The sequence below is a fragment of the Lepidochelys kempii genome, chromosome 28, assembly GCF_965140265.1.
Source record: "Lepidochelys kempii isolate rLepKem1 chromosome 28, rLepKem1.hap2, whole genome shotgun sequence".
NCBI classification, from domain to species: Eukaryota; Metazoa; Chordata; order Testudines; family Cheloniidae; genus Lepidochelys; species Lepidochelys kempii.
The window spans coordinates 5,623,772-5,651,213 of NC_133283.1; the positions used below are offsets into that span (position 1 = coordinate 5,623,772).

Sequence of the window (27,442 nt, forward strand, 5' to 3'; positions counted from 1 at the left end):
ACGCGCTATCTCAGAGTCCTCAGCTAAAACCTCTCCAGCGCATCATCAGTGATGCACAACCCATCCTGGACAACAATCCCTCACTTTCACAGGCCTTGGGAGGCAGGCCAGTCCTCGCCCACAGACAGCCCGCCAGCCTGAAGCACATTCTCACCAGCAACGACACGCCGCACTGTAGTAACTCTAACTCAGGAACCAATCCATGCAACAAACCTCGATGCCAACTCTGCCACATATCTACACCCGAGACACCATCACAGGACCTAACCAGATCCGCCACACCGTCACCGGTTCATTCACCTACACGTCCACCAGTGTCATGTACGCCATCATGTGCCAGCAATGCCCCTCTGCCATGTACATCGGCCAAACGGGACAGTCCCTACGTAAAAGGATAAATGGACACAAATCAGATATTAGGAATGGCAATATACAAAAAGCTGTAGGAGAACACTTCAGCCTCCCTGGACACACACAATAGCAGATGTAAAGGTCGCCATCCTGCAGCAGAAAAACTTCAGGACCAGACTTCAAAGGGGAAACTGCTGAACTTCAGTTCATTTGCAAATTTGACACCATCAAGCTCAGGATTAAACAAAGACTGTGAATGGCTCGCCAACGACAAAAGCCGTTTCTCCTCCCTTGGGGTTCACACCTCAACTGCTAGAAGAGGGCCTCATCCTCCCTGATTGAACTAACTTCCTTATCCCTAGCCTGATTCTTACTTGCATATTTATACCTGCCTCTGGAAATTTCCACTCCAGGCATCCGACGAAGTGGGTATTCACCCACGAAAACTTATGCTCCAATACGTCTGTTAGTCGATAAGGTGCCACAGGGCTCTTTAAGGAAAAGGAGGTCTTGTGGCACCTTAGAGACTAACCCATTTATTTGAGCATAAGCTTTCGTGAGCTACAGCTCACTTCATCGGACGCATGCCGTGGAAAATACAGGGGAGAGATTTCATGTTCTCTGTGTATACAAAAATCTCTCCCCTGTATTTTCCACGGCATGCGTCCGACGAAGTGGGCTGTAGCTCACGAAAGCTCATGCTCAAATAAATGGGTTAGTCTCTAAGGTGCCACAAGACCTCCTTTTCTTTTTGCGGATACAGACTAACACGGCTGCTGCTCTGCAACAGGACTCTTTGCAGCTTTTACAGATCCAGACTCACACGGCTGCCCCCGATACTTGACCTCAGGCCAAAAAGTTTGCCCACCCCTGCTGTACAGCATGAGCAGAAAGCCACCTGGATGTCAGCGAAGGCTGCAGAGGAGAGTCATTCACTGCTCTCCCAGCGGTCTCCGTGCCACTGGACGGGACAGGACATCACCCCCAGGGGGTGGGCAGGGGTCCGCTATCCCCACGGGAGGGGGCAGCGGTAAATCCGAGGGGATCTCAGCCCCCCACCCTTGTCTCCCCGGGGGTCCCCTGCTCTTCTCCTCTCCCCGCCATATCCAGCTGCGCAGATATTTTTCCATCTGCCCCTTTCCCCAGGTCTCCCCCTGTCCCCCTTCTCCTGCCCCCCCCGGTCTCCCCCCCCGCCCCTTCTCCTGCCCCCCCCCGGTCTCCACCCACCCCCTTCTCCTGTCCCTCCCGGTCGCCCCCCCGCCCCCCTTCTCCTGCCCCCCCCCGGGTCTCCCCCCCCGCCCCCTTCTCCTGCCCCCCCGGGTCTCCCCCCCGCCCCCTTCTCCTGCCCTCCCGGTCCTCCCCCGGCCCCCTTTCTCCTGCCCCCCCCGGTCTCCACCCCCCGCCCCCCTTCTCCTGCCCCCCCCCGTCTCCCCCCGCCCCCCCTTCTCCTGCCCCCCCGGTCTCCCCCCCGCCCCTTCTCCTGCCCGCCCCCCTTCTCCTGCCCCCCCCCCCGGTCTCCCCTCCGCCCCCTTCTCCTGCCCCCCCCGTCTCCCCCCCCCGCCCCCTTCTCCTGCCCCCCCGGGTCTCCCCCCCCCGCCCCCTTCTCCTGCCCTCCCCGGTCTCCCCCGGCCCCCCTTTCTCCTGTCCCCCCGTCTCCCCCGGCCCCCTTTTCTCCTGCCCCCCCCGGGTCTCCCCCCCGCCCCCTTCTCCTGCCCCCCCCCGGTCTCCCCCCGCCCCCCTTCTCCTGCCCGCCCCCCTTCTCCTGCCCCCCCGGTCTCCCCCCGCCCCCCCTTCTCCTGCCCCCCCGGTCTCCCCCCCGCCCGGCCCCCTCCCCCCGGCGCTGCGAGAGGCCGGGTCCCCCCCCCCCCCCCCCCGGACCCGGGGCAGAGTCACCGCCCCCCCCCCCCCGGGGCTCGCTCCGGTACCTGGAGGCCGCAGCGGGGCGGGCGGAGCCCGGGGCGGCCCCAGGGCGGCTCCAGCGGGAGCGGGGCCCGGGGGGGGGCCCGGGGGGGTTAAGGAAGGTCGGTCCCGTCCCCCCCCCGGCACAGACTCACAGCCGCGGATCGCACACACGGTCCTTCCTCCTTTGTTCTCCCGGCCACCCCCCCCCCCCCCCCGGCTCTCGGCCCCTCCCAGCTGGGCTGAGCCTGCACCCCGGGGGGGGAGCTCCTGGAAAGCCCCAGGTGTGGTGGGAAATGTAGTTTCTCTGGGATCCGCCTCTGCGCATGTAGGATTGTGTGTCCCCCCCCCACACACACACACCCACACCCCCCCCCACACACACTGGGAGCTGCCCCTGCCACGAGAGACTTGGGGGACCCGGTCACATCTCTTATTGAACCCGCCTCCGCTTCCCGGCGAGCCCCACGAAACTCTGCTGCGGCTGCACCCCACCAGCCAGGCCAGCCCCCCAGAGTGAGCAGCCCCGCTCTTCACCCCTGCCAGACCGGCCTGGGCGTCAAGCCCCCCCCGTCTGGCGCCCCGCCCGTAATCTCTGTACCGGAGAGGGGGATGCAGCCAGAAAAAAATGAGCTGTAGCTCACGAAAGCTCATGCTCAAATAAATGGGTTAGTCTCTAAGGGGCCACAAGTCCTCCTGTTCTTTTTGCGAAGACAGACTAACACGGCGGTTACTCTGAAAAAATATGGAGACCATTTTCGGTGCCCCAAAAGAACCAGCTTAGATTACGCAGCCGGGCCCACGGGGTACACGTCTTAAGGCACAAGGAAAACAGCACATCAGACTGGGCTGACTCCAGAACTTCTGCTAGGCGGAGGCTTTTGAGGTAGTACCAAAATATAGTAAATCCTGTGAGCCATGACCAAGCGTGGGGCAGGACCCAGCTGAGGGCAAGGCTGCCCTGATTCCACTTCCCATCATAGGCGACCATTTTCAGCGGGTCACTTTGGTCATTGTAGGGCCCCTGAACAAAGTTACCTGGATGGGGGAAAATATATTCTGGGGGTAGTGGATTCTCTCTCCTTTAGAGGCAAACATGACGACAAATGCCTCACGAGTAATACTCAGCTCAGTGGGGTTTGACTCGGGGCAAATTTTATCTCTGTGCTACATAAGAACGGCCCTAAGGGGTCAGATCAAAGGTCCACCTAGCCCAGTATCCTGTCTGATGAAGTGAGCTGTAGCTCACGAAAGCTCATGCTCAAATAAATTGGTTAGTCTCTAAGGTGCCACAAGTACTCCTTTTCTTTTTGCGAATACAGACTAACACGGCTGTTCCTCTGAAACCTGTCTTCCAACTGTGGCCAATGCCAGGTGCCCCAAAGGGAATGAACAGAACAGGGAATCATCAAGTGATCCATCCCCCGTTGCTCATTTCCAACTTCTGGCAAACAGAGGCTAGAGACACCATCCCTCCCCGTCCTAGCTAATAGCCATTGATAGACCTATCCTCCATGAACTTATTTAGTTCTTTTTTGAACCCTTTTATGGTCTTGGCCTTCACAACATCCCCTGGCAAGGAGTTCCACAGGTTCACTGTGTGTTGTGTGAAGAAATACTTACTTTTGTTTGTTTTAAACTGGCTGCCTATTAATTTCATTTGGTGAGCCCTAGTTCTTGTGTTATGAGAAGGAGTAAACAACACTTCCTTATCTACATCAGTCATGATTTTATAGACCTCCCTCATATCTCCCATTAGCCATCTCTTTTCCAAGCTGAAAAGTCCCAGTCTTATTAATCTCTCCTCATAGGGAAGCCGTTCCAGACCCCTCATCATTTCTGTTGCCCTTTTCTCAACCTTTTCCAATACAGCTGTTTTGAGATGGGGCAACCACATCTGCCCACAGTGTTCAAGATGGGGGCATACCATGGATTTATATAGAGGCAATATGATATTTTCTGTCCTGTTATCTATCCCTTTCTTAATGATTCCCAGCATTCTGTTTGCTTTTTTGATGGCCGCTGCCTGTTGAGTGGATGTTTGCAGAGAACTATCCACAGTGACTCCAAGATCTCTCCCTAAATTAGCTAATTTAGGCCCCCTCATTTTATATGTATAGTTGGGATTATGACAGGTTTCAGAGGAGCAGCCGTGTTAGTCTGTCTTCGCAAAAAAGAAAAAGGAGGACTTGTGGCACCTTAGAGACTAACAAATTTATTTGAGCACAAGCTTTCATGCTCAAATAAATTTGTTAGTCTCTAAGGTGCCACAAATCCTCCTTTTCTAGTTGGGATTATGTTTACCAAGGTTGGGATTATGTTTTGCGTGACTATGAGAGAAATAGGATGTTCCACACTTCTGGTCACCTCCCTCCCACCCCTGAGCAACTGTCTGGGTGAAGAATTTAAAATGATGTTGAAAACTTTTGTGGACCCACAGCTCAAGTTACCTGCTATTTCCCTATGAGGGGGTTTCCCCTGGGAACGCACAAGATGCTCTGCTTTTCAACTGCTCTATGGGAGAAGGATACTGGGCTTCTGGACCTAATGAGCATGGAATGGGAAGGCCTGGCCTCTCCTGAAGGGGAGACCATGGTAGAGGAAAAAACTCCTAGGTTTTGCCCAGGAGCCTCTAGTTACAGCACAGGAGTAACAGAAAGTCTGGTGTGACCATACCATGTGGAGTTGGGCATAGGGTATGGTGGACCAAGTTATGATGCTCATCCATGTGCAAAGAAATAAACTCCAGTTCTCTTCATGTGCCAGTATATTTATGCCTGCATATGTAATTTTCACTCCATGCATCTGAAGAAGTGGGCTTTCTACTCAGGAAAGCTTTACCCAGCAGTCCCCTCCCTTCCCCAAATAAATCGGTTAGTCTTCAAGGTGCCACCGGACTCCTCGGTGTTTTTAAAGTTCACTAAATATTTCAGGGGAAAGGGTCAGTGTGGCCCCCAGCAAGAGTTGGTGGCTGCACGCTGAGGCCTCCAGAAATTTGTTGTGAGAACCCCTGGTTCAGGGAGGGAATGGTGGTGCCGGGAAAAACCCAGGCAGGAGGAAGAGAGACTTAGGCATCTACCCAAGACAGCTGATGGCTAAGGAGCCTGGAACCTGGCATGTGTGTCCTCTTGTGTGTGTGGGGGGGGGGGGGGGGGAGGGCATACAGATGTAATTGTAGTTAATGGTGACACCTGGCTTCTGTCTGCAGGCTGCTTACAACCGACTGCTAGAAGGGACATTTCCTCCAGGCGGCTGCATTGATGAAGTGGACTCTAGCTCATGAAAGCTCACGCTCAAATAAACCGGTTAGTCTCTAAGGTGCCACAAGTCCTCCTGTCCTTTCTGCGGATACAGACCAACACGGCTGCTGCTCTGACACCTGTATTTGTGAGGTACCCTCCAGCTCAGGGGTGGCCAACCTAAGGCTGAGAATGAGCCAGAATTTACCAGTGTACATTGCCAAAGAGCCACAGTAATACGTCAGCAGCCCCTTTCCCCATCCTCCACCCCCTGCTCCCAGTGCCTCCCACCCACTGGCAGCCCCACCAATCAGTGCCTCCCCTTCCTCCCCACCCCTCTGCTGTTTTGTGGCATGCAGGAGGCTCAGGGCGGGGCACGGGAAGGGGTGGAGTGGGGGCATGGACTGTGGCAGAGTTGGGGTTGAGCAGGCCCGGTCCATTGGAAAGTCGGTGCCTAGACAAGGAGCCGCATATTAAACTTCTGAAGAGCCGCATGTGACTCCAGCTGCACCATGTGCCTGGACAAGAAGTCATGGGTTTAAATTGCAGCAGGGGCGGTTTAGGTTGGACGTGAGGAAAAACTTCCTAACTATCAGGGCGGTTAAGCACGGGGATAAATTGCCTACGGAGTCAAGACGATGAAATTCAGCAAGGACAAATGCAAAGGAACACCCAATTGCACACACACAAAATAGGCAATGACGGCCTAGGAAGGAGCCCTGCGGGAAGGGAGCTGGGGGTCAGAGTGGATCACAAGCTAAATATGAGACAAGAGTGTAACACCGCTGCAAAAAAACAAACAAACAAAAAGAACGCAAACATCCTTCTGGGATGTATTAGCAGGAGCGTTGAAAGCAAGACACGAGAATTACCGTAATTCCTCCGCTCTACTCCGCGCGGATTAGGCCTCAACTGGAGGATTGTGTCCAGTTGTGGGCGCCACATTTCAGGAAAGAGGTGGGACAACTTGGAGGAAGTCCAGAGAAGAGCAACAAAAAATGATGAAAGGTCTAGAAAACATGAGCTATCAGGGAAGATTGAAAAAAAAACAAACCTGGGTTTGTTTAGTCGAGAGAAGAGACGGCCGAGAGGGGACATGATCACAGTTTTCAAGGACATAAAAGGTTGTTACAAGGAGGAGGGAGAAGAATTATTCTTCTGAACCTCTGAGGACAGGACAAGAAGCAATGGGCTTAAATTGCAACAAGGGAGGTTTAGGCTGGACATTAGGAAAAACTTCCTCCCTGTCAGAGTGGATAAGCCCTGGAATGAATTGCCCAGGGAGGCTGTGGAAGCTGCATCGTTGGGGATTTTTCAGAGCAGATGGGACAAAACACCCATCAGGGACGGTCTAGAGAAAACTTAGTCCTGCCATGAGTGCAGGGAATGGGAACAGGTGACCTCGCCGGGTCCCTTCCAGTCCTACCATGCTAGGGAATTACATGCACCCCTATTAGTCGGCCTCTTGCCCAGAATCCCTTTGGGGCTGCATTCCCCCCTCCCCGCTTTGAATTCTTTTGGGTACGGTGGCTGAGGGGGGGCAGCAGAGCGGGAGGCTTGACACCCCTCAAGCCCGTCTGGCGGGGACGACGAGCTGGGCTGCTAGCCCTGGGGCACCGCTGCGCTGCCGGGCTTGTGCGGGGGGGGGGGGGGGGCCTTCCTAGGGCGAGCAGATGTTCCGATTTTATAGGGACAGTCCCGATTTCGGGGGCTTTTTCTTGTATAGGCTCCTGTGACGGACACAGACGGACCCACGCCCTCGTGTCCTGATTCTTCGCATTTGCTGTCTGGTGAGCCTAAGCCTCTCCCAGAGCCCAAGCAGAGTTTGTGGGGCGGGTTCAATAAGAGATGTGACCGGGTCCCCCAAGTCTCTCTTGGCAGGGGCAGCTCCCAGTGTGTGTGTGTGGGGGGGTGTGGGTGTGTGTGGGGGGGGGACACACAATCCTACATGCGCAGAGGCGGATCCCAGAGAAACTACATTTCCCACCACACCTGGGGCTTTCCAGGAGCTCCCCCCCCGGGGTGCAGGCTCAGCCCAGCTGGGAGGGGCCGAGAGCCGGGGGGGGGGGGGGGGTGGCCGGGAGAACAAAGGAGGAAGGACCGTGTGTGCGATCCGCGGCTGTGTGAGTCTGTGCCGGGGGGGGACGGGACCGACCTTCCTTAACCCCCCCGGGCCCCCCCCCGGGCCCCGCTCCCGCTGGAGCCGCCCTGGGGCCGCCCCGGGCTCCGCCCGCCCCGCTGCAGCCTCCAGGTACCGGAGCGAGCCCCGGGGGGGGGCGGTGACTCTGCCCCGTGTCTGGTGGGGGGGGGGTTTGGCCCCGGGGGGGGGCGGTGACTCTGCCCCGTGTCTGGTGGGGGGGGGGTTTGGCCCCGGGGGGGGGCGGTGACTCTGCCCCGTGTCTGGTGGGGGGGGGGTTTGGCCCCGGGGGGGGGCGGTGACTCTGCCCCGTGTCTGGTGGGGGGGGGGGGGTTTGGCCCCGGGGGGGGGCGGTGACTCTGCCCCGTGTCTGGTGGTGGTGGGGGGTTTGGCCCCGGGGGGGGGCGGTGACTCTGCCCCGTGTCTGGTGGGTGGGGGGTTTGGCCCCGGAGGGGGGGGGCGGTGACTCTGCCCCGTGTCTGGTGGGGGGGGGGGGTTGGCCCCGGGGGGGGGCGGTGACTCTGCCCCGTGTCTGGTGGGGGGGGGGGTTTGGCCCCGGGGGGGGGCGGTGACTCTGCCCCGTGTCTGGTGGGGGGGGGGGTTGGCCCCGGGGGGGGGCGGTGACTCTGCCCCGTGTCTGGTGGGGGGGGGGTTGGCCCCGGGGGGGGGCGGTGACTCTGCCCCGTGTCTGGTGGGGGGGGTGGGTTTGGCCCCGGGGGGGGGCGGTGACTCTGCCCCGTGTCTGGTGGGTGGGGGGTTTGGCCCCGGAGGGGGGGGGCTCAGAGCTCCTGTCCCAGCAGGAGCCCAACGCCCCCCAGCCCGGCCAGGCTCTGCCCTGGGGGGGGTCCCCGAGGGAGGGGGACCAGCCCCCACTGGTGTGTCCCCCCCATTTTTACCTGGGGTGATTTGTCCTTGATTGGGTGGGAATCGTCCCCCCGAGTGATTTCCGAAACGGGACGAGGGTTAATGGGCAGAGCCCGGGGACACAGGGACCTGGGGGGGGGGGGCACTCTCTGCAATGGGGCCTGGAAAGGCCCAGGAAGGGGGGGGTGGAGCAAGCGCCCCCCCTGGAGAGGGCCCAGCTGAGGTTTCCCAGTCCCAGCTACTCCCCCTTCCCCCCCCACGCCTGCTAGTCCCATTCCCAGACCCCCCCTGCCAGCCCTGCCCCACAGCCACTGGGCTTCTGACTCCAGCCCCACTGTGAGAGCCACATCGCGGCCGGCCACGCGAAGGTCGGGCGAGAAGAATCTGTTATTGATTGAATATCACTGTTTAATCCCCTCACTTTTCCCCTCTTCTCTCTTGAGCTGAGGAATGGGGACATAAAATATCCCCTGGTATTGGCAAATATTTAGTTTGTGCCCCGTTTTTCTCCTCAGTTCTGAAATACGGATATCAAATATATGAAAAAAAAAAAATCTTCCTACTTTTCTCTCCGGGTGTCTGATTTAGTATCCCTGGAGATTTTCCCCATCTAATTATCTGAGAACATCAACCCTTCTCAGGAGTTTGCTATAAAACCCTTGAAAATTTTCCTCTTTTTGCTCTAGCTATCAAAAGCTTGACCTGAAATCCATTCAAAATTTTACCTCTTTCCCTTGTGCCCACTATTGCTAGAAAATCCCCTCAAACTTCCCCCCACTTTCCTCTAGCTTGTGATAGGATGCTAAAATTCCCCATATTTGCAGCCTTTCCTTTTTCTTACTAAACACACATCTCAAAAATTGGATGTTACCATTTCCTGTATTATCCATATCGGCTTTTTTTTTAAAAAATCCTCACGCGTTCAGAGGTGCTCCTCATGGGTTTTAATCACAACCTCGTCTACCTTTTTGGAGGGAACCTGTTGCCCGAGTCTCTTCATCTCAAAGGTTGCAGGGTGACCTCTGCTCCCAGCCCTCCCCAATCTGATGCCTGGAATTCCACCCCCTCCCCCAGATCAGGCCCTTTATCTCCCCCCATCCCTCCCTGTACAAACCCGGACAGAGACCTGGGCCCCTGATGTTCTGGGGATGGCACAGACCGCAACAGGGGTCAGGCCCCCCGTTGTGGAAGGCTCTGCACAGATCCTGACCAAGAGCTGGGTCCCCATTGTGAGAAATGTGGCCCAAACTGTGACTGAGGTCAGGGCTCCTATCCTACTAAATGTGGCTCTGACCTGGACCAAGCTGAGGGCCCCCAGTGTGCCAGGAGCTGCACAGACCTTGGCCAAGTTCGGGGCACTCCTTCTGTCTGGTGCCGCGGAGTCCAAGATCAGGGTCTCGTTGTCACATGCTGCAGAGACCCCAAAGGGCATGACAGACCCTCTTTCGATGTTCCCTCTCATTCCCCCCACCCCATGCATATGTGGAATGAATTTTGTTCTGTGCCTCAATATGGAGGTGATGTGTGGTGGGGTGGGGCCGAGGGGTTCAGAGTGTGGGAGGGGACGAAGGGCCAGAGTAGAGGGTTGGGATGTGGGCTCTGGCTGGGGGTGCAGACTCCCCCACTCCCTGCACCAGCATCCGGGTTGGGGGTAGGTGCCTCTCCCCACTGTGGGGGCTCTGGGGCTGGGGGAGAGCGTCTCTCCCCCCCCTCCCCCCCCGCAGCAGCTATGGGACTGGGGAGAGGCACCTGTCCCTGGCTGCAGCAGCTATGGGGCTGGGGAGAGGGGTGAACTTCCAGCAAGCATGATTCCAGTTTCCTTCCTTAGTGTCCCCCTTCCCAGCTCTGACACCAGAGCCTTACATCTGTGTCCCTGTTCCCCATTTCCCCCCCTTAGCCAAACACGATTCCAATTTCCCCACCCCCACTTCTCCCACCCACACCCCCACTTCCTGATTGACTGCAGACTATATAGTAAAACTTGAGTTCTGCTTAGCTATACCTTAATCAGTCATTTTACTGACATTTAACCAACCAATCCTAACAGATCATAACATGATTTAACCAATTATATCCCACCACCTTAGTTTACACTCAGCAAAATTAATTATACAGCAGACAGAAGCAATCACAGAACCAGACAGAGATTATACAGAAACAATAGCAAAGTGGGAACTATAATGACAAAACAATACAGAAGTGAGGATTTCACATCCCAGCTATGGATAAGTGAGTTCTTGCCAGACAGGATGCTATCAGACTAAGTTTCCTTTTACATCTTCTAGGCACTTCCCTTTCTCTGGAGGCGATAGGATACAATCCTGTCCTGATAGTGCCTAACAGCCCAATAGCACCTTCTTTCGATGTGACTCGTTTGGAAAGTGAGGAGGTGACCGGTTGCTTCCCATCTTATGGCTGCCTTTGCTGCTTAGCCAAAGGCCTTAGTCCAAGAACAGGGCCTCCGACTGTCTCAGTAAGAGAAGGCCCTTACACCAGCAGACAGTGATGTATTCTTATCACTTGGCTAGTTAGAGGTATAAAAAGAATCAATCTAAATTCTTAGAGTATAGGCCTTTACAGACAGGCCTGAATATCTATATCCTAACATTAGGGCTCGTCAGATGTGTGCTCTCTAGGGAGCATGTCACTGGCCAGGGCTTGCAGTCTTTCAGAAGTGGGGTGCTGGATTGTATTTACTGATCTCAAAAGGAGAAGACTGCTGTCAGACAATATCCAAAGAAATCTTGCAAACAATTATGCAAATAGACTCTAATGTTATTAAAACATGGTGTTACTATTCAGTCGCTTAAAAGTATGTAATTACAATTATGAGATAAGCATGCGAGATATGAACTGGCGTCTAATTTCCATCTCAATGCCTGATATTTTTACACTCACACCCACCATCTGTTTTGGGTTTTTTTTTTGAAATTTGATGCACAGCACCAGTCAAGTTAATTAATGAATGCATGTCAATTACTGCCTGCTTTCTGTTGCAAAAGCATCTGATTGAGCAGCTAATTAAAACTGTACCACTGTACGTGGAAATGCCTCAGAGCTTCGCTCTAGTGTGCTTAAATGTGAAGGAAAAGTTTCTAAATTAGATACATGGCAGGATGGTAAACGGGGAAAATACACAGAAGTGCCTCTACCGAGTCCTGTTGACTTCTTGTCCCAACCCCCTGCATAAGTTCTGGCCTCTTGGTCAACTGAGCTCCCAGTCCCACATCAGCTGTGCCCTCTCCTAGCCTAACCCATTTCTACTGCAGTTCTTCATCCCCCTCATCCAGGCAGGGGGTTGGTGCTACAGCCCCTTAGACACCTGCATCAGTCACTGTCTCACATACTGGGGCTCTTTAGATTTCAAGGAATGATTTATCAGAGTTACTGACTCTGGGAGGTGGGAGAGAGGAGAGGGAGTTTGCTCCCCACACTCTGCAGGGCCATGTTACCTCATCCTCCACCCTCCCCCATGTGTCTCTGCTCATGTGTCAGAGTGTCACCTTCTGATCATAATGCCACTGGCCTCAGCAGAGCTCCCAGACAGGAGCTACCTCATGATGGGGTTACATCCCAGGGAGGGTGTAATTATCCTCTAAGCAAGTATTACAGTCTAGGAAGTGAAAAAATTAAAGTATTTCATTACTTAAAAGTAGGCTTGAAAGGGTTGGGTTTTTAATCAGTAAATGTCAAGTTCACTGCACATGCAAACAGATGAAAAAAATATGTATATAGGCAAAGTGACAAATGCTGCTGGAGTAAGTGGAATTTGATTGAAGGATATTTACACTGTATATTTTGCATGTGACATTGACAATTTGTTTGAACAGCTCTAAAGATCTAGCTTCTTTGAATCTCAGCATTTAATCAAATCAGTTATTGTCTGGCCACCCCGATAACTTCCCACAGTGCTGAACACTGAAATGGAAGAAAGGGTTTAAAATATATACACTGATATCAGTTAAAATTATTAATAAAAAATGGACAAAATGGATTCAGCAAAGCCAGCCAAACAGCAATTGCAGTATGCTAGGGGATGGAAATTCACAGCTAAGGAACCCAATCTTAATTCTGCCCTGTAGTGACACCAGGTAATCGCCATAGGGCTACGAATAAGGCATTTTACTGTATAAAGCCCCAGATTAGATTATACCAATTTGTAAAGACATACAAGATTTCTTCCTCAGGGTATCACCTTCACTGGGTTGTTTCTTTTATTGGTAATTCATGGATATTAAGGTCAGAAGGGACCATTATGATCATCTAGTCTGACCTCCTGCACAACGCAGGCCACAGAATCCCACCCACCCACCCACTCCTGCGATAAACCTCACCTATGTCTGAGCTATTGAAGTCCTCAAATCAGGGTTTAAAGACTTCAAGGCGCAGAGAATCCTCCAGAATTCACAGAAGTCAATAGATAAATAATGTTCTATCAGTTATGAAGTGGCCATTTCAGATTTCTGGGGAGTGTCTGTTATTTTGCACTAGGGGCCAGGTCCTTTGAGCGACGGAGCCTTGGTTTCATTTTAACTTGTGCATGCTCAGCAGCTTCTGGATTTTGGTTCAAAGTATTAACAGGTTTCCCTGGCCTGTTCTTACAGGTACTGCTATAGAAAGCAGGGAGGGGCAGGAACTCACTGCAGGATCAGGAGCTGAGTCCCTTTGATATTTATAGCTCATCAGAAGGAGGACGGGGATTGGTGGGTGTCTAGGGATTTAACACAAATATCATTGTTAATGAATTTTCATCTTCTAATGCCCATAACCCACTAATTATCCCTGGCTGCCCCCGGGAGTCTGGGGAGGGAGTACTAGTAAACTCCTTTGGCCACTGTGGAAACTAAGGGACAAGGATCCTTCACATCCCAGGGTGGGGAAGGACCCTCAGGGGCTGGCTGCAGTCTCCCCTTGCTGCTGTGAGAGGAATGGGGTGATACACCCATGGGCAGATGGGAAATTAATTTCTTCCAGGGGGTTGAAAATGTTTGGTTTAGAGTCCTGCGCTCGGTCTTCCTGTTGGTCTCCTTCTGCCACTTTCAGATCTCTTGGAGACAAGGTGGGTCAGGGAATTTCTTTTAGGACCAATTGGAAAAAAGTTACTTCTCTAATATCCTGGGACTAATCTGGTGCCAACAACTTTCAGTCTCACTCCTTTTCCCTTTGTACCCCCTCCCAGTCACCTCCCTCTCAGCTGGGACTGCCCCATATGATGGGGCAATTAGGGTTCACTGCTGGAGGTGGATTGCGTTTCCCCCAGTACTAACGGGAGCGGATGCCTGTGTGCATCAGAGAGGAGGAGCTCTGGACTCACACTCATAAGGGGACGATATGGGAGCGGATGTTTGTGCAACGTGTGAGCTCTTGGTAAAATGCAAGACTGAGCAGTCGCTGCTCCCCCATAGGATGATTTTATTCACTATTTCTCTTCTCTCCTCCACTGATTTTTGTCCCCTTCTCTCTAAAGCTCCAACCTTTGTTTAAAACCTCCTTAGATTTGGGGTGTTTCCCCACCCATTTTATCAGCAGGATTTGTCCTTGCCTGGGAGGGAAATTGTTGACTCGAGTCTCTTCCCATTTGGGAAGAGAGTTAGTGGGTGCAGTTTGAGACAGCCTGGAGGCAGGGCTGCCTCTGGGACTGGGAGCAGGGTGGCTGTTCTCTGCCAGCAACAGAGTGTGGCAGGAGCAGAGGAGGAGCATGTGTCCCCCATGGAGACTGCCCAGCCCCAGGTAGCCCAGTCCCAGCTGCTTCTACCCCCCAGCGTGACTCAAATCTCTTGACCCCTCCAACTACCAACCTTCTCTTGCTGCTACTCCTTCGTGACTGGCAAAGGAGCGCTAAGCTCTATCCCCTTCTCTTGGTCTCTGAAAGTTGCCTTGCCCAGGGCTTTGCTGCCTGTGTGAATGGCAAGTAGGGTTGGGGAGCCATCACTTTCTGTGTATTTACTGAACATTCATCTAGTCACTGACACCTTCATTAATTCAGAGTTAAAGTTGCCCAGCAGTATGTTGGGCCCTGCCAAAATGCTGAGTTCAGCAAAACTGGGAAAAACAGAGCTAATGTACATGCCAATGCAACCTTAACTCTGTCCCCTGGAGCTGTCAGCCACTGGGCATCCTCTGTACTCACCATATTAGGTGTAGCTGCACCGATTGGGAGAGGTGTTAGTCAGAGCAGCTTGTGGAGGTGTGATTGTGATAGGAGGAGATCTGGGTCTGAATGTCCCATGTGTGCGGTGAATGGAAAGAGGTGCATGTGTACCTTGAGCTTCCAGTCTGTATCATTTCTGCACCAAGCTGTGCACGTTGCCAGCGAGAAGCAAGGGACTCTCTCCTAAAGGGGACGCTCCACCACCTACAGACTTGTGACCTTGCTGGGATGGACTCGGCCCCCACAGTCTTGGCTTCTGCTATTACGGTCACATCGGCATCAGGATCTGTCAAGGTTCCTTCCCCACTCTGAACTCTAGGGTGCAGATGAAAGACCCCTAAGCTTATTCTTACCAGCTTAGGTTAAAAAACTTCCTCAAGCTACAAACTTTGCCTTGTCCTTGAACCCTATGCTGCCACCACCAAGCGTGTTAAACAGGGAAAGAGCCCACTTAGAGACGCCTTCCCCCCAAATATCCCCCTAACCCTACACCCCCTTTCCTGGGGAAGGCTTGATAATAATCCTTACCAATTGGTACAGGTGAACACAGATCCAAACCCTTGGATGTTAACAATGAAAAAATCAATCAGGTTCTTAAAAGAAGAATTTTAAGAAAAAGTAAAAGAATCACCTTTGTAAAATCAGGATGGTAAATACCTTACAGGGTAATCAGATTCAAAACAGAGAATCCCTCTAGGCAAAACCTTAAGTTACAAGAATATACATTCCATCCAGCAGAGCTTATTTTACCAGCCATTAAACAAAAGAAAAATCTAATGCATTTTCTAGCTAGCTTACTTACTAACTTAACTTAACAGGAGTTGGAAGACTTGCATGTCTGATCTGTTCCCAGCAAAAGCATCACACAGACAGACAGACCCTTTTGTCCCTGCCCCCGCCCCATCCCCGCTCCAGATTTGAAAGCTTCTTGTCCCCTCATTGGCACCTGACCCAAAATCCCCAATGAGGTTACCTTAGCTTCTTAACCCTTTATAGGTGAAAGGACATTGCCTCTGGCCAGGAGAGATTTTATAGCAGTGTGTACAGAAAGGTGGTTACCCTCCCCTTTATATTTATGGCAGGATCCCTGTTAATGGGAGGAGTTCACCATGTCTCAAGAGTTTCACACTAGTGGGAGGGGGCTAGGCCTGTCTGGAATAAGGTCACTCTGCTTCACAGTGTGGTAGAACCTAAAATGTCCATTAGCAGGGAAAAAATCTGGGGGGCACGCAAAAAATCTGCTTATGGAATGGACAAAACCCCTGTCTGAATTCTTATGTTGCCCTTCTCGCCCTGGCAGGCTGCGGAATAATGTCCACGTTTCACTCCAGATCATCCCGTCCTCCCAGGGGGAAGGAAATGGCTGCAATGGAGCTGGCTCAGGTAAGGGATTATCAGGGAGCTGGTGGTGGGCTCTGCTTGGAGGGAGAGGAGCAGTACAGGCATAGGAGGGTGGGAGCTGCTAGAGGCAGTGGGAGGCAGGAACTATCTAGGGTGGAGAAAGGGAGGGGACAGGATGTGACAAACTTGCTGAGACTTGTGTAATCTGGGGCCTAGTTTCAATGAATAGGAGTGGAACCTCCCCTCTTTGTGGAACAGTAAATAACCCCTTGTCCAGGGCTGGGAAAACTTCCCAGACCCCCAGTGCTGGAGCCTGAACCGACGGACACTTCATTACTTACTGCCCAATCTTTGTGGCAGCTGCAAACTTTATCAGTGATGATTTTATCTTCTAGGTCATTGATAAGATGTTAACTAGCACAGGGCCAAGAACCAGTCCCTGTAGGAAACCACTAGACTACATCAACTTGATCAGGATTCCCCATTTAGAATCGCAGTTTGAGATCTATCAGTTAGCCAGCTTTTAATCTATTTAATGTATGCGGTGTTTATTTTGTACCATTCTAATTGTTTAATCAAAATATTGTACTGAACCAAGTCAGATGTCTTACAGAAGTCTCAGGATAGTACACCAATACTCTTAACTTTCTGTTACCTGGGGTTTTCAGAAACTCCTTAACCATGTCACTCCAGGCAGTCAGGAATAAATCAATGGGAACACAGCAATTCTCTCTGATCAAGGAGTAATGCAAGTAAGCCTGCTCCTGTCTAACACTGCATTTTATGAGATTTAAGCACACACAAACATAAGCAATAGGTTTAGAACATCCCAATTCTGGGATGGTATTGAGTAATCAACGATGGGTCAGTACTGGCCAAATGCCTCCCTGCTGGGGAGTAAAGATGACAGGAAAGACTTCTCTCCAAGGATAGCTCCAGATGACTGCTCCAAAGTACACTCTATTATCTAAGCTATTTACATGGCCCTGCTCTCCCATGAATAGTGGGGCTGTGACTGGGACAGCAGGTACTGAGTGAGGGACTCTTGTTCTTTCAGGGGCCGGTGACTTTCGAGGAGGTGGCTGTGTATTTCACCAAGGGGGAGTGGGCTCTGCTGGACCCCGCTCAGAGAGCCCTCTACAGGGACGTCATGCAGGAGAACTATGAGACGGTGGCCTTGCTGGGTAAGGAGTCCTGTCCCCTTGGTTATTGGAAGGTGTGTCATCTCTGACGAACCTGATTAGTAATTTTATAAAAAGAAAAGGAGGACTTGTGGCACCTTAGAGACTAACCAATTTATTTGAGCATGAGTGTTACTAATGCTACTCCTGGGGGAATTGTGCCCAAAATTAAAATTCTGCACCAAATACTAAAAATTCAGTGCACAATATTTTAAAATTTGTCAAAATTCTGCATATTTGTCAAAATAATGCAATATAATCCAGCTAGTTCCAATTATTTTGGTAATTTATTTAAACTGCAATACAATGGATGGAGAATGGGACTGGGGAGCACTGGAGGAAAAAAAAAATCACCAAACCCCCTCAGTCTAATAGTAGCTACTATTGACCCTTTAGTTCTAATTATTAGTCAACAAATATACGAAGCCCTACGCTCAGCGTTACATCCTAGAACATGAAGGACGATTTATACTGGCTACTGACCATCTCCAAAAGAGGAGAATAGAAAACAGTTCATGGAGCACATTTTCATAGGAATTTTTTTGGTCCAAAAAATTCAGTCCTAATCACTAACACACCAAGAGCATTTATAAGGCCATACTGTCCTTTAGAATAAGGTTCCTTTGCACCACTCTGGTAATGTAAAGGAGCCTTAAAATTTTTACACCTGTTTTATACTCCTGGGGGAATTCACTAAGAACAATGGGAAGAATTCACCGAGCAGACAGGCTGCTACATTCTCCTCTGCCTGAGGCAACAGAGCCTGCCCCCACACCTACCGCTTCAGAAATACTCCAAGCCCCCTACTCCATGCCACGCATGCTGCAATAGTGAATTTCTCACACACACCCCCACCCCTAGGCAGTGATTTACTTCTCAGCAAAGAAATCTGGGTGTGGGAGCAGGAATTCTGTGTACACTCACCGATGCAAATTCCCCCAGAAGTAAACAAGTTTTGACAAGTTTCCTTGCCCACCCTTTTTGGCCTTATCTCCCACCCACTAGTATAATTTTTTGGACATTTGCATTTTTTGGTTCTGTCAGTCACTTTAAAATATCCTTACTGGATGCATTAAAATTACATTAATAACTAAAATATGCTGTCCGTACAATTCTGAATTAAGTTGTGTAAACAGGTGTATGACTCATGCATGGCTTGTGTGACAGTCAGATGAGCTCCTCTTTTGATAGGATAGCGTGAAGGGAGAAGGGAGAACAGAGCCATGGGAGGAGAGGAGAAGGGGGGGAAGCAGGGATACCTGGGATACCAGGACATGGGGAGGGTGTGTGCAGGGTTAGAGCTCAGAAGCAGCGGGGAGGGATGAGGTAGTGAGAGACGAGGAGGGAACACAAGAAGTTCCCAAGGTGCTGGGATGTGGTACCAGTTGAGAGTAATGGGAAGAAGGAGACGGGAGTGTGGATGAAGGGCAGCTAGGAAGTGGGCTGGGTGGGTCAGTGGGAGGGAGGGTGGAGAGGTTTGGGGGATGTAGAGCTGTGGGGGATCCCAGACCTTTAACCCCAAATTCCTGCCCAACCCTTGTATAACTTGCCCTTGTAGGTGGCTACTCAAAGTTAATTCTGCAGTTGAAATTTTGGTGCAACTTACACAGAAAATTTAATATAAACAGCTATAATTGATGTAATAAGCAAGGATCAATACACATAACTATTAGAATAAGGTAAGTGTAGTAAAAAGGGTCCTGCATTGTTCATACTTGTCTTACATTGTGTATACTTACAATGTATGGACGCTATTGTAAACAAAGATCAAAGGGCAGGTGAGCCCAACAGAAGGGAGGTGCTGATTCAGTTTACACTGTCCCAGGGACCCAACAAACCTGCAAAAATGGTAACTGGGTGAGGTATTTTATCCCCTTCCTTATGATAATAGTATGGATATATACTATGTGTCCTCCTTTACCCAGATGACAAGAATGTCCGTAGCTGCCTCTGCCCACATGTGGCCTCTGGAAAGTCCATAATTAAGCATCAAGCATTAACACTCATGATTTACACCACTTATTTATTAATAATTCCAATATAGCAATGCAGTCCAACTGCCAAGATACCGCATAGCAACCTAATTGCTAAAGCCCACCCCAAACTTCCTTCTCTCAGAATCCTGTGGTGTACTGCACCTATTTTGTGGTAACTCATTAGTCTCTCAAAATGAGGGTGTAAAATCTGACCTGGGATTCTCTCCATAAGCCCATTCAGCTAAATCCCAGATTTTAGCATAACTCCTCCCACAAAGCCGCAGCCTAATAGAATAGGCCCTTAACTGTAGCAAACTGAATAACCCGTTTATGTTCACATCCTTGCCCTCCACCCATGTTGTAAGCTAATAAACCATTCTCTGATTAGGTCATTTTACCTCTAGCTAGCATAACATTGCCCACAAGACTGGGTCATAGATCATTAAATCAGGTCAGGGTCAATGGGAGTATGCTTGGGGAAGAGTCTTGTTCTCCCCATCTGCAGCAGCCACCACAAGCTGTCTGCCCTCCAGGCTCCTTGAATCTTTGAGCCTGTCTCGCTCAAGGTCACATGGCCCAGTTCCTGACATTCTCCTTTCCTGGAAGAATTACAGGCTGTTGCTTCTGAATTTTAGTGTTTCATTCCCCAGCCTTCTCCACGCACTGGTGGAGTTTAATTCTTCCTCCCCTTACACCCGAGTCACTAGATTTCCTAATTCCCCAAAATATGCTTTTGTGATGTCACAGTTCCAGGGTAATGTAATGGGGTCAGCACCCGCTTCTCACAAGCACCCCCTCTAGTTTGGTGTGTCCAGTCTTTAAACCAGTCTCAGACCTGCCATCAAGCCATACCCCTAGGACTTCTTCCCTGGGGGCAATGGTTTTGCTCTCTTCATCTCTTTTGGCTTAAGTCTTCGGGTGGGCCTCCTGACAGTTCAGTTCCTTTCTGGGGCTTTATTGATGACCAGTTGTAGGCCCTTCCCCAGTGGCCTATTGGGAGGGTCCCAGCCTTCACCAACATCTTACCCTTAGCTCAGGATTCTTCTAAGCTCAGACCCAGTGGCCGGCCGGCCTCTCCTAGCTCTGGACCATCCCTCGGGCTGTAGCTCCATCAGACAGCCACACTCCTCCAGGGAACTGCAGTGTCTCTGGAGCTGGAGCTCCTTTATATGGGGCCCTCCTGGGCCCTGATTGGCTGCTTCCCCTGCAGCCACTCTAGCCTGCTTGGAGGACCATTCCATTGCTCCTGGGATGAGCGTGTCAGTCCACGCCATCACAGGTAGCTGAGCCTTTGACCTGCCCCCATGGTCGGCTCAAGCAATGCCCTCTCCGGTATCAGGCCTCCAGCCAGCCCCTCTCTAAGGGCAGGGACCCACATGCCTCTCCTTCTTGACCAGGGTTTGGGGATTGCAGCTTGTCCTCCACGGTGTTCGCTGGACTAACCTCCAGATCCTGTGCTTTGCTTTCTCTGCAAGGGCAGTGAGCAGCGTGTGTGTGTGTGTGTGTGTGAGAGAGATGGGAATTTGGTAATATTTCGGTGACTCCAGTACACACCTCAGTTCCCCTCTGTGATTGGTATTGCTATGAATATAAAGAGCAGGAGACATCCGATGTTTTTTCATGTAACTGTCATGGGGTGATATTAATGGGTCATTAGGGCTCTACCGAATTCACAGCCAATTTCTCGGTCGTAGGATTTTAAATTTCTCCGTTGCAGATACTTAAATCCGAAATTTCAAAGTGTTCTAACCGGGGGGGGGGGGTCCCATCCTAAAAGGGGATTATGGAGGATGAGGTCGGGGGTGGGGTCACAAGGCTATTATATCTTGCCACCCTTTCTTCTGCCCTGAGGGTGGTGGCGGAGCTGCCTTCAGAGCTGGGTGGCCAGAGACCAGCGGCTGCTGGCTGGGTGGCCAGCCACAAGCAGCGGAGCAGAAGTAAGAGGGGCGTGATATGGGGGGGGGTCCTCACTTTTGCAGAGGTCAGGGCCAGCCTTAAGTGGGGGGCAACATGAACAATCACCCACGGTGCCGTGGTTGGGGGGTGGGAGTTTCCATGGTCACTTCCTGCCGTACACGGCCAGCCCAAGGCCTCTTTAAGCCCTGAGTGCTATGGGGCCTGGATCCTGGGAGGGGCAGGGCTGGAGGCACCCTGACCGCGAGTGCCTTCTACATATTGAGCTCCAACGGCTGGTCCTGGCTGGGCTGTTGAGGGATGGGTCTTCCTCTTCCCCTGCAGGGGCTGCTCCCGGGGCTGGGTCAGACCCACCTCCAAGACCCTCCCGCGGCTGCCGGAAGCTCTGCTGAAATAATGGCATTCCATTGCCACCTTCCCTTCTGTGCTGCTGCTGGCTGCCTCCGGCGCTGGGTGGCCAGCAGAAGTCCAGTCGGAAATACTGCACGACACCCCCTACAATAGGCTTGCAACCCCCCCACCCCCCCACGACACACACACACACACACAATCCCCTTTTGGTTGGGACTCCCAGTTTGAGAAACACTGGTTTCCTCTCTGAACTCTGAATAGTATAGGGTAAAAATACACAAACCCACATCAACGGAATACCCGACAGAGACAAGGGAATAATTCTCACCTGGCCATGGGAGGATCTCTGCTTGGCTGAGTGAAGCATACATGGACTTGTTATATTTTTGGGAGCAGGAAGAACTGGGCTTGCAGATACAGAGAGCCCTACCGGAGCGAAGACAAATGGACAGGCACAGTGAAAGGAAACCAAACTGTTTTCTACAGCAGCATGGCTCAAGGGCATTGGCCAGCATGGACTGTATTGTCTTCTTCGCTTCTCTGTCCTAATCTAAGGACTTTCCAATGCTGTGTTTTGGTTGACTAATAAACCCCGCTATGGTTTGAAAATCTGCCCAGTGTCACAGCAGAAACTTGCTGAGGTGCATTGCCAGCAAGTCTCAACAGCAGCCAGTCCCCAGCCTCTGCCCTGTGCCCTGGGGAGGAGTCATTTCTCTCCAGGTAGAAATACAGGGAGGGGACGTGACCCTGTGTGCCCTGCCCACACATCATCTGTGCACCCAGCCTCTGCCCTGCATGCTGGGGACGAGTCAGGTGTCTCCAGGTAGAAATCTGGGGAGGGGGCGTGACCTTGTGTGCCCACCCACCCTCTAACCAACGATTCTGGTTATGAAACATGATTCAAGAAAGGAAGAGTCATTTTGGGGGGGAAATGCAGTAATAGTGGCAACTTGCAGAAAGCACTGGGGTCCGTCTCAAGATCTGTGCTGCGCTCATCCGATCTGTCCCTCTGCCTTCACGGAGTTCACTCTGCTGGTGGGTTCTACCCCTTCCCCCATTCTGTGTCGGTCGTGTCTGTTTAGATTGTAAATTCTTCAGGGCATGGGCCATCTACTATTCTCTGTACTTTGCCTAGAACAATGGGGACCCACTGTTAGTTGGCCCTTAGGCACTAAGGTAATGAATATGATTTATAATAATAATATCTCTCCTGCTACTTTGAGCCAAGGAAGCTGGCCTTGGGATGTTACTGCTTAAAAATGAGCTGGGGTTAAAACCATGGAATGATCTTTGTGACAAGTATCCCACAAATTCCACTGACCTCCCTTGTTTTCTTTCCCTGGAGTAGGGTTTCCATTTTCCAAACCTGATGTGATCTCGCAGCTGGAACGAGGGGAAGAGCCGTGGGTCCCAGACCTTCAGGGCTCTGAGAAAGAAGTGCTCCCGAGAGCTGCCTGCGCAGGTGAGGAATTGGTGAAACCAACTCAAAAACTGTTTGGGAATGCAGGAAACATTTGGGATGCCCTACAGAGACCCTGTGAGCTCTCCAAGTTCAGGATTGTTCCCTGCAGATGTGGAATCATTGTGGCAGAGGTCAGTCATGGCTTCCCAGCTATTCTGACTGACAAGTGGCAGAAGGTCCCTCCCTGATCTCACTTTCCCCTGAGTGTTCTGGTGAGATGCAGACCCAGAACTGATCCCTTCCTCTCTCCTTCAGTGAAGGGTTTTGGGAAAATCAGCTCCTGATAGATTTGACCTCTCCAGCTTATATTTTTGTTTGTTTCACAATTGTTTCACATTCTCTGAGATTTCCTTTCTCTCCGGCACAGGGAGTGACCTATGGCTGGATTCTCTCTGTCTCCCATCAGGTGATGGGATGGTGAGTGAGAATGAGGAGGAGACACCCCAGCAGGAAGATGCTGAGGAAGTAGAACCACATGGGATGTTATCAGGAAGATCCAAAGGGAAGGTTTCCGGGAGTTGTGCATTTCCAGAAAAATCAAAAGCCTGTGAGACTCAGCAGAGGCCAGAGGAAAACTTGAGTAGCCACTCAGACCCTATTACAGGTGACAGATTCAACTTGGAAGAGACACGCTACACATGCCATGAGAGTGGGAAAAGCTTTAATGTCAGCTCGGACCTATTCACACATCAGAGAATGCACAGAGAAGAGAGACCTTACACATGCTCTGAGTGCGGGAAAAGCTTTAGTCAGAGCTCCGCCCTTATCACACATTGGAGAATCCACACAGGAGAGACGCCCTACACCTGCTCGGAGTGTGGGAAAAGCTTCAATCAGAGCTCACATCTTATCACACACAGGAGAATTCACACAGGAGAGACACCCTACAGATGCTTGGAGTGCGGGAAAAGCTTCAGTCAGAGCTCTGCCCTGATCACACATCAGAGAATCCACACGGGAGAGATGCCCTACACCTGCTCTGAGTGCGGGAAGAGCTTCAATCGTAGCTCAGCCCTTATTAGACATCGGAGAATCCATACGGGAGAGACGCCTTACTCCTGCTCTGAGTGTGGGAAGAGCTTTGGTCATAGGTCAGCCCTTATCACACATCAGAGAACCCACACGGGAGAGACGCCTTACACGTGCTCTGAGTGTGGGAAAAGCTTCAGTCAGAGTGCGAACCTTATTAGGCATCGACGAATCCACACGGGGGAGACTCCGTACACGTGCCCGGAGTGCGGGAAAAGCTTCAATCAGCGCTCAGCCCTGACCACACATCAGCGAACCCACACGGGGGAGACGCCCTACACGTGCCCTGAGTGCGGGAAACGCTTCAGTCACAGCTCAGCCCTCATCACACATCAGCGAATCCACACGGGCGAGACGCCCTACACGTGCCCTGAGTGCGGGAAAAGCTTCAATCGGAGTTCAAACCTTATCACACATCAGCGAATCCACACCGGCATGTCATCCTACAGGTGCTCGGAGTGCGGGAGAAGCTTCAGCCATAACTCAGCCCTTATTAGACACCGGAGAATCCACACGGGCGAGACGCCCTACACCTGCTCCGAGTGCGGGAAACGCTTCAATCAGAGCTCAAACCTGATCACACACTGGCGAATCCACACGGGGGAGACGCCTTATACGTGCTCGGAGTGCGGGAAAAGCTTCAGTCACAGCTCAGCCCTGACCACACATCAGCGAATCCACACGGGAGAGACGCCCTACACCTGCGCGGAGTGCGGGAAGAGCTTCAGTCAGGGCTCAGCACTTACTAGACATCAGAAAAGCCACATGACACGGTACTATAACAAATGCCTCGACTAGGGCTGGCCAAAGGTGGGGTTTTTTTAATATCCCATTTGCTAGTTCCCACTTAGTGATCTGTGCACCACCTTCACCGTGGTCTCGCAGCTCCCCCAGATGAGTGGCCAGCTTCTGCCTTGTGCAGCTCACCCTTCTTTGGGGTCAGTCCTGTGATCTTTCCTATCAACTGCTTTCCTTTTGAGTCGTAGGAGTGTGTGTCCCTCCAGCCAGGAATGTTCATCATCTCCAGGTGGGAGAGAGAGGTTTGATCCTAAGAAGCTACGCTGAGGCAAAATCTACCTGTGCCTTACATCCACTAGGGCTGTACATGGCGTTGGCTGCTCAAGTGAGTGATCTTGGTGTAAAAAGACCATTTTAGATGTAGAGCAGATGCAGCTCAGGTGCCGTGGTTGTCATTGGCTTTCCCCTTGACCTGACCTAAACTCCATCACTTTTCCTAGTCTAAACAAACCCTGAGCATCACGGTTATACAGTTCCCCCATTTCAAAGCAATTGTTAGTCATTTATTTCTCCCTTTGGGGGCAAATTGTCTCCTTCCCAGTTGCTCTGGTGTTGCTTTGGGTTGCGTTGGAGAGCAGATATCTTTTCTACCATTTTCCTCGTTTGAAATATATTGAACTATAACAAAGAGCAGGAACGGAGCTAGGGGAAAATGTCATTTACCCTCTGAATCAGAGGGATTTCCTGCTTCCCCCTCACCATCACTGTGCTCCCTCAGCCCAGTAGCTTTAGCTTCTGTGTCAACCACAATAGAGTTTATCCTCCCCATACGCTATCTCCCCACCTCCCATGCCACATGATGCAGTGTTCCCTGCGCTCTGTGCTAGGAACCACACTTTGAGTCTCAATCAGTCTTCTTGGGGCTGGGGATTCAAGCGTCACAGAGCTGGAGGGGAAATCTGAGTGGATCCCAAACACAGGGTATTCATTCTATCCCTGTTTCTATCTATTTGCAAAGCTGCTTCTGAACTTTTCCCTGCTGATCTGGAAGTTTTGTTTACAGACGGGAAGGTTGGCTGTTTTTGACCTGTTAGGGTGATGGATACATCAGAGGAAAATGCATTTGAATACATCAGAGGAAAATGCAGTGCAAGATTCTGTTCTTATTTTGAGTCATCAGATGTAACCTGCTCTGGAATGTGATTTTATATGAAACTGAAAGTGTCTTAATTACTCCTGGAGGAATTCTGCACCACTGTACACGTGCAGACAGAATTCCCACAGGCATATCTTACGCTCCTCAATGTTGCAGGTTTCTCTCTCTTTCCTGAATGCCATTTGGTTACATAATTGCATATTCATTCTATTTGGAAGCCTGTTACTCAGATTTGCTTGGGACTTTGAGACAAGAGACCATTTGCTAAAACAGTCATTTCTTCTTATGTTTTTTTCTTTCCCTCACCCCGCCAGGGTGCCCTGGGGGAAGCTCAAGTGCAGTTAGGTCGTCAGGAGTGAATGCTGCACTCTGTTGGACATGCTACCAAGGAGACAATAGCACTTCTAATTTCCATTCTGAAATGGTGAAGACCAGCAAATCACAAATTGTGGAAATAACTGCATGCAATCACACTGTTGTTCAGTTGGTTAAGTCAATGTTTTGTCTAAAGGGCTGGGAAGAGGATTCCCTAGTAAGTGACTTGTAACTAAGCAAAACACGCAGGCATTTGGCTCCCAAAGCAGTGGTGGCCCACACCCTGCAAGAGGCTGCTCCTGAAGATCTCTCCTTCTTAATCAGGTGAATTTTGCCTATTATTTTGGAAATGCAATCCGTGTCTAGGTAGAAAGAGATAAAATGGATGATATTTCAGTTGAGTTCACCATGGGATATAAGGCAAATGTATAGAAAATCAAATCCATGTTGAATGTGATAGAGCTGCAGAAAGGTACCTATTTTTAATAGATACCTGACATTTGGTGTCTTACAGGGATTCTGAGCCACACCTGTATCTGTTCCCTAACTTAAATGTGTGCCATCAGATTAAAGAAAGAAATGGGCATATATGGGGGAGTTATACCTCACTATTTCAACTTTACATGCAGTGTTGATCACAGTGAGCACAGTTTTGAAGTCAAAACAGGAGTATGTCAGGGGTGTGTCATGTCTGCAATCCTCTTCAACATTGCCATTGACTGGGTAATGTGATGTACAACAGAAGACATGCCAAAAGGCATTAACCTTCTCATCCCTTGAAGACCTGGACTTCGCAGATCATCTTGTTCGCCTATCACATACCCAACACTGTATACAGGAAAAAACAATTTGGCTCAATGCATTCAGCCAGAAAATTGGACTGAAAATCAACCACAATAAGATGGATATCATGACCTTTAATATTGCCTCACCATCACCGGTACAGATAGAGGATCATGTTCTCCCCAATGTAGAAACATTCACATACTTGGGCAGCACCATCAGTCAGGACCGTGGCGCAAGCCAGGACATCCGGAACAAAATCACGAAAGCCAGGAACACATTCAGGAGCTTAAATACAGTCTGGAAATTATCAAAATACAACACCAAAACCAAACTCCATATCTGTCAGAGCTGTGTACTTTCAACCTTACTTTATAGTGCAGAATGCAGGGGAATGAGAAAGTATGACATGTCCAAACTGTCTTCATTCCAAACAACCTGGCTCAGAAAAATCCTCCATATCTTTTGTCCTTGAACAATCTCAAACCAAGATCTATTGACACAGTGCAGCCAAGAGGATCTGAGCACTATCATTCCCAGGAGGCGTTGGAGATA

The 27,442-nt window shown here is 51.1% G+C and overlaps 2 protein-coding genes across 3 annotated transcripts in view; one reads left to right on the top strand and one right to left on the bottom strand.

The window, feature by feature from the left end:
• The window catches only part of LOC140904238 (uncharacterized), a 45,237-nt gene extending 42,795 nt beyond the window's left edge, over window positions 1-2,442 (bottom strand). Inside the window, exon 1 of the mRNA XM_073326707.1 lies at window positions 2,406-2,442. The gene's annotated coding sequence lies outside the window, so the exon portion shown is untranslated. The remainder of the gene's footprint in view (window positions 1-2,405) is intronic.
• A 5,125-nt stretch (window positions 2,443-7,567) lies between these two features.
• LOC140904224 (uncharacterized) lies at window positions 7,568-25,729 on the top strand. 2 transcript variants are annotated; one of them, XM_073326654.1, is made up of 5 exons: window positions 7,568-7,740; window positions 15,942-16,024; window positions 17,040-17,166; window positions 22,753-22,866; window positions 23,234-25,729. In XM_073326654.1, the coding sequence occupies exons 2-5, from the start codon at window positions 15,953-15,955 to the stop codon at window positions 24,691-24,693; spliced, it is 1,773 nt and encodes a 590-aa protein (XP_073182755.1). In that variant the 5' UTR covers window positions 7,568-7,740; window positions 15,942-15,952; the 3' UTR covers window positions 24,694-25,729. The 2 variants fall into 2 exon arrangements, with proteins under 2 accessions (XP_073182755.1, XP_073182756.1); XM_073326655.1 differs by having other exon boundaries at window positions 23,273-25,729.
• The last annotated feature ends 1,713 nt before the right edge of the window (window positions 25,730-27,442 follow it).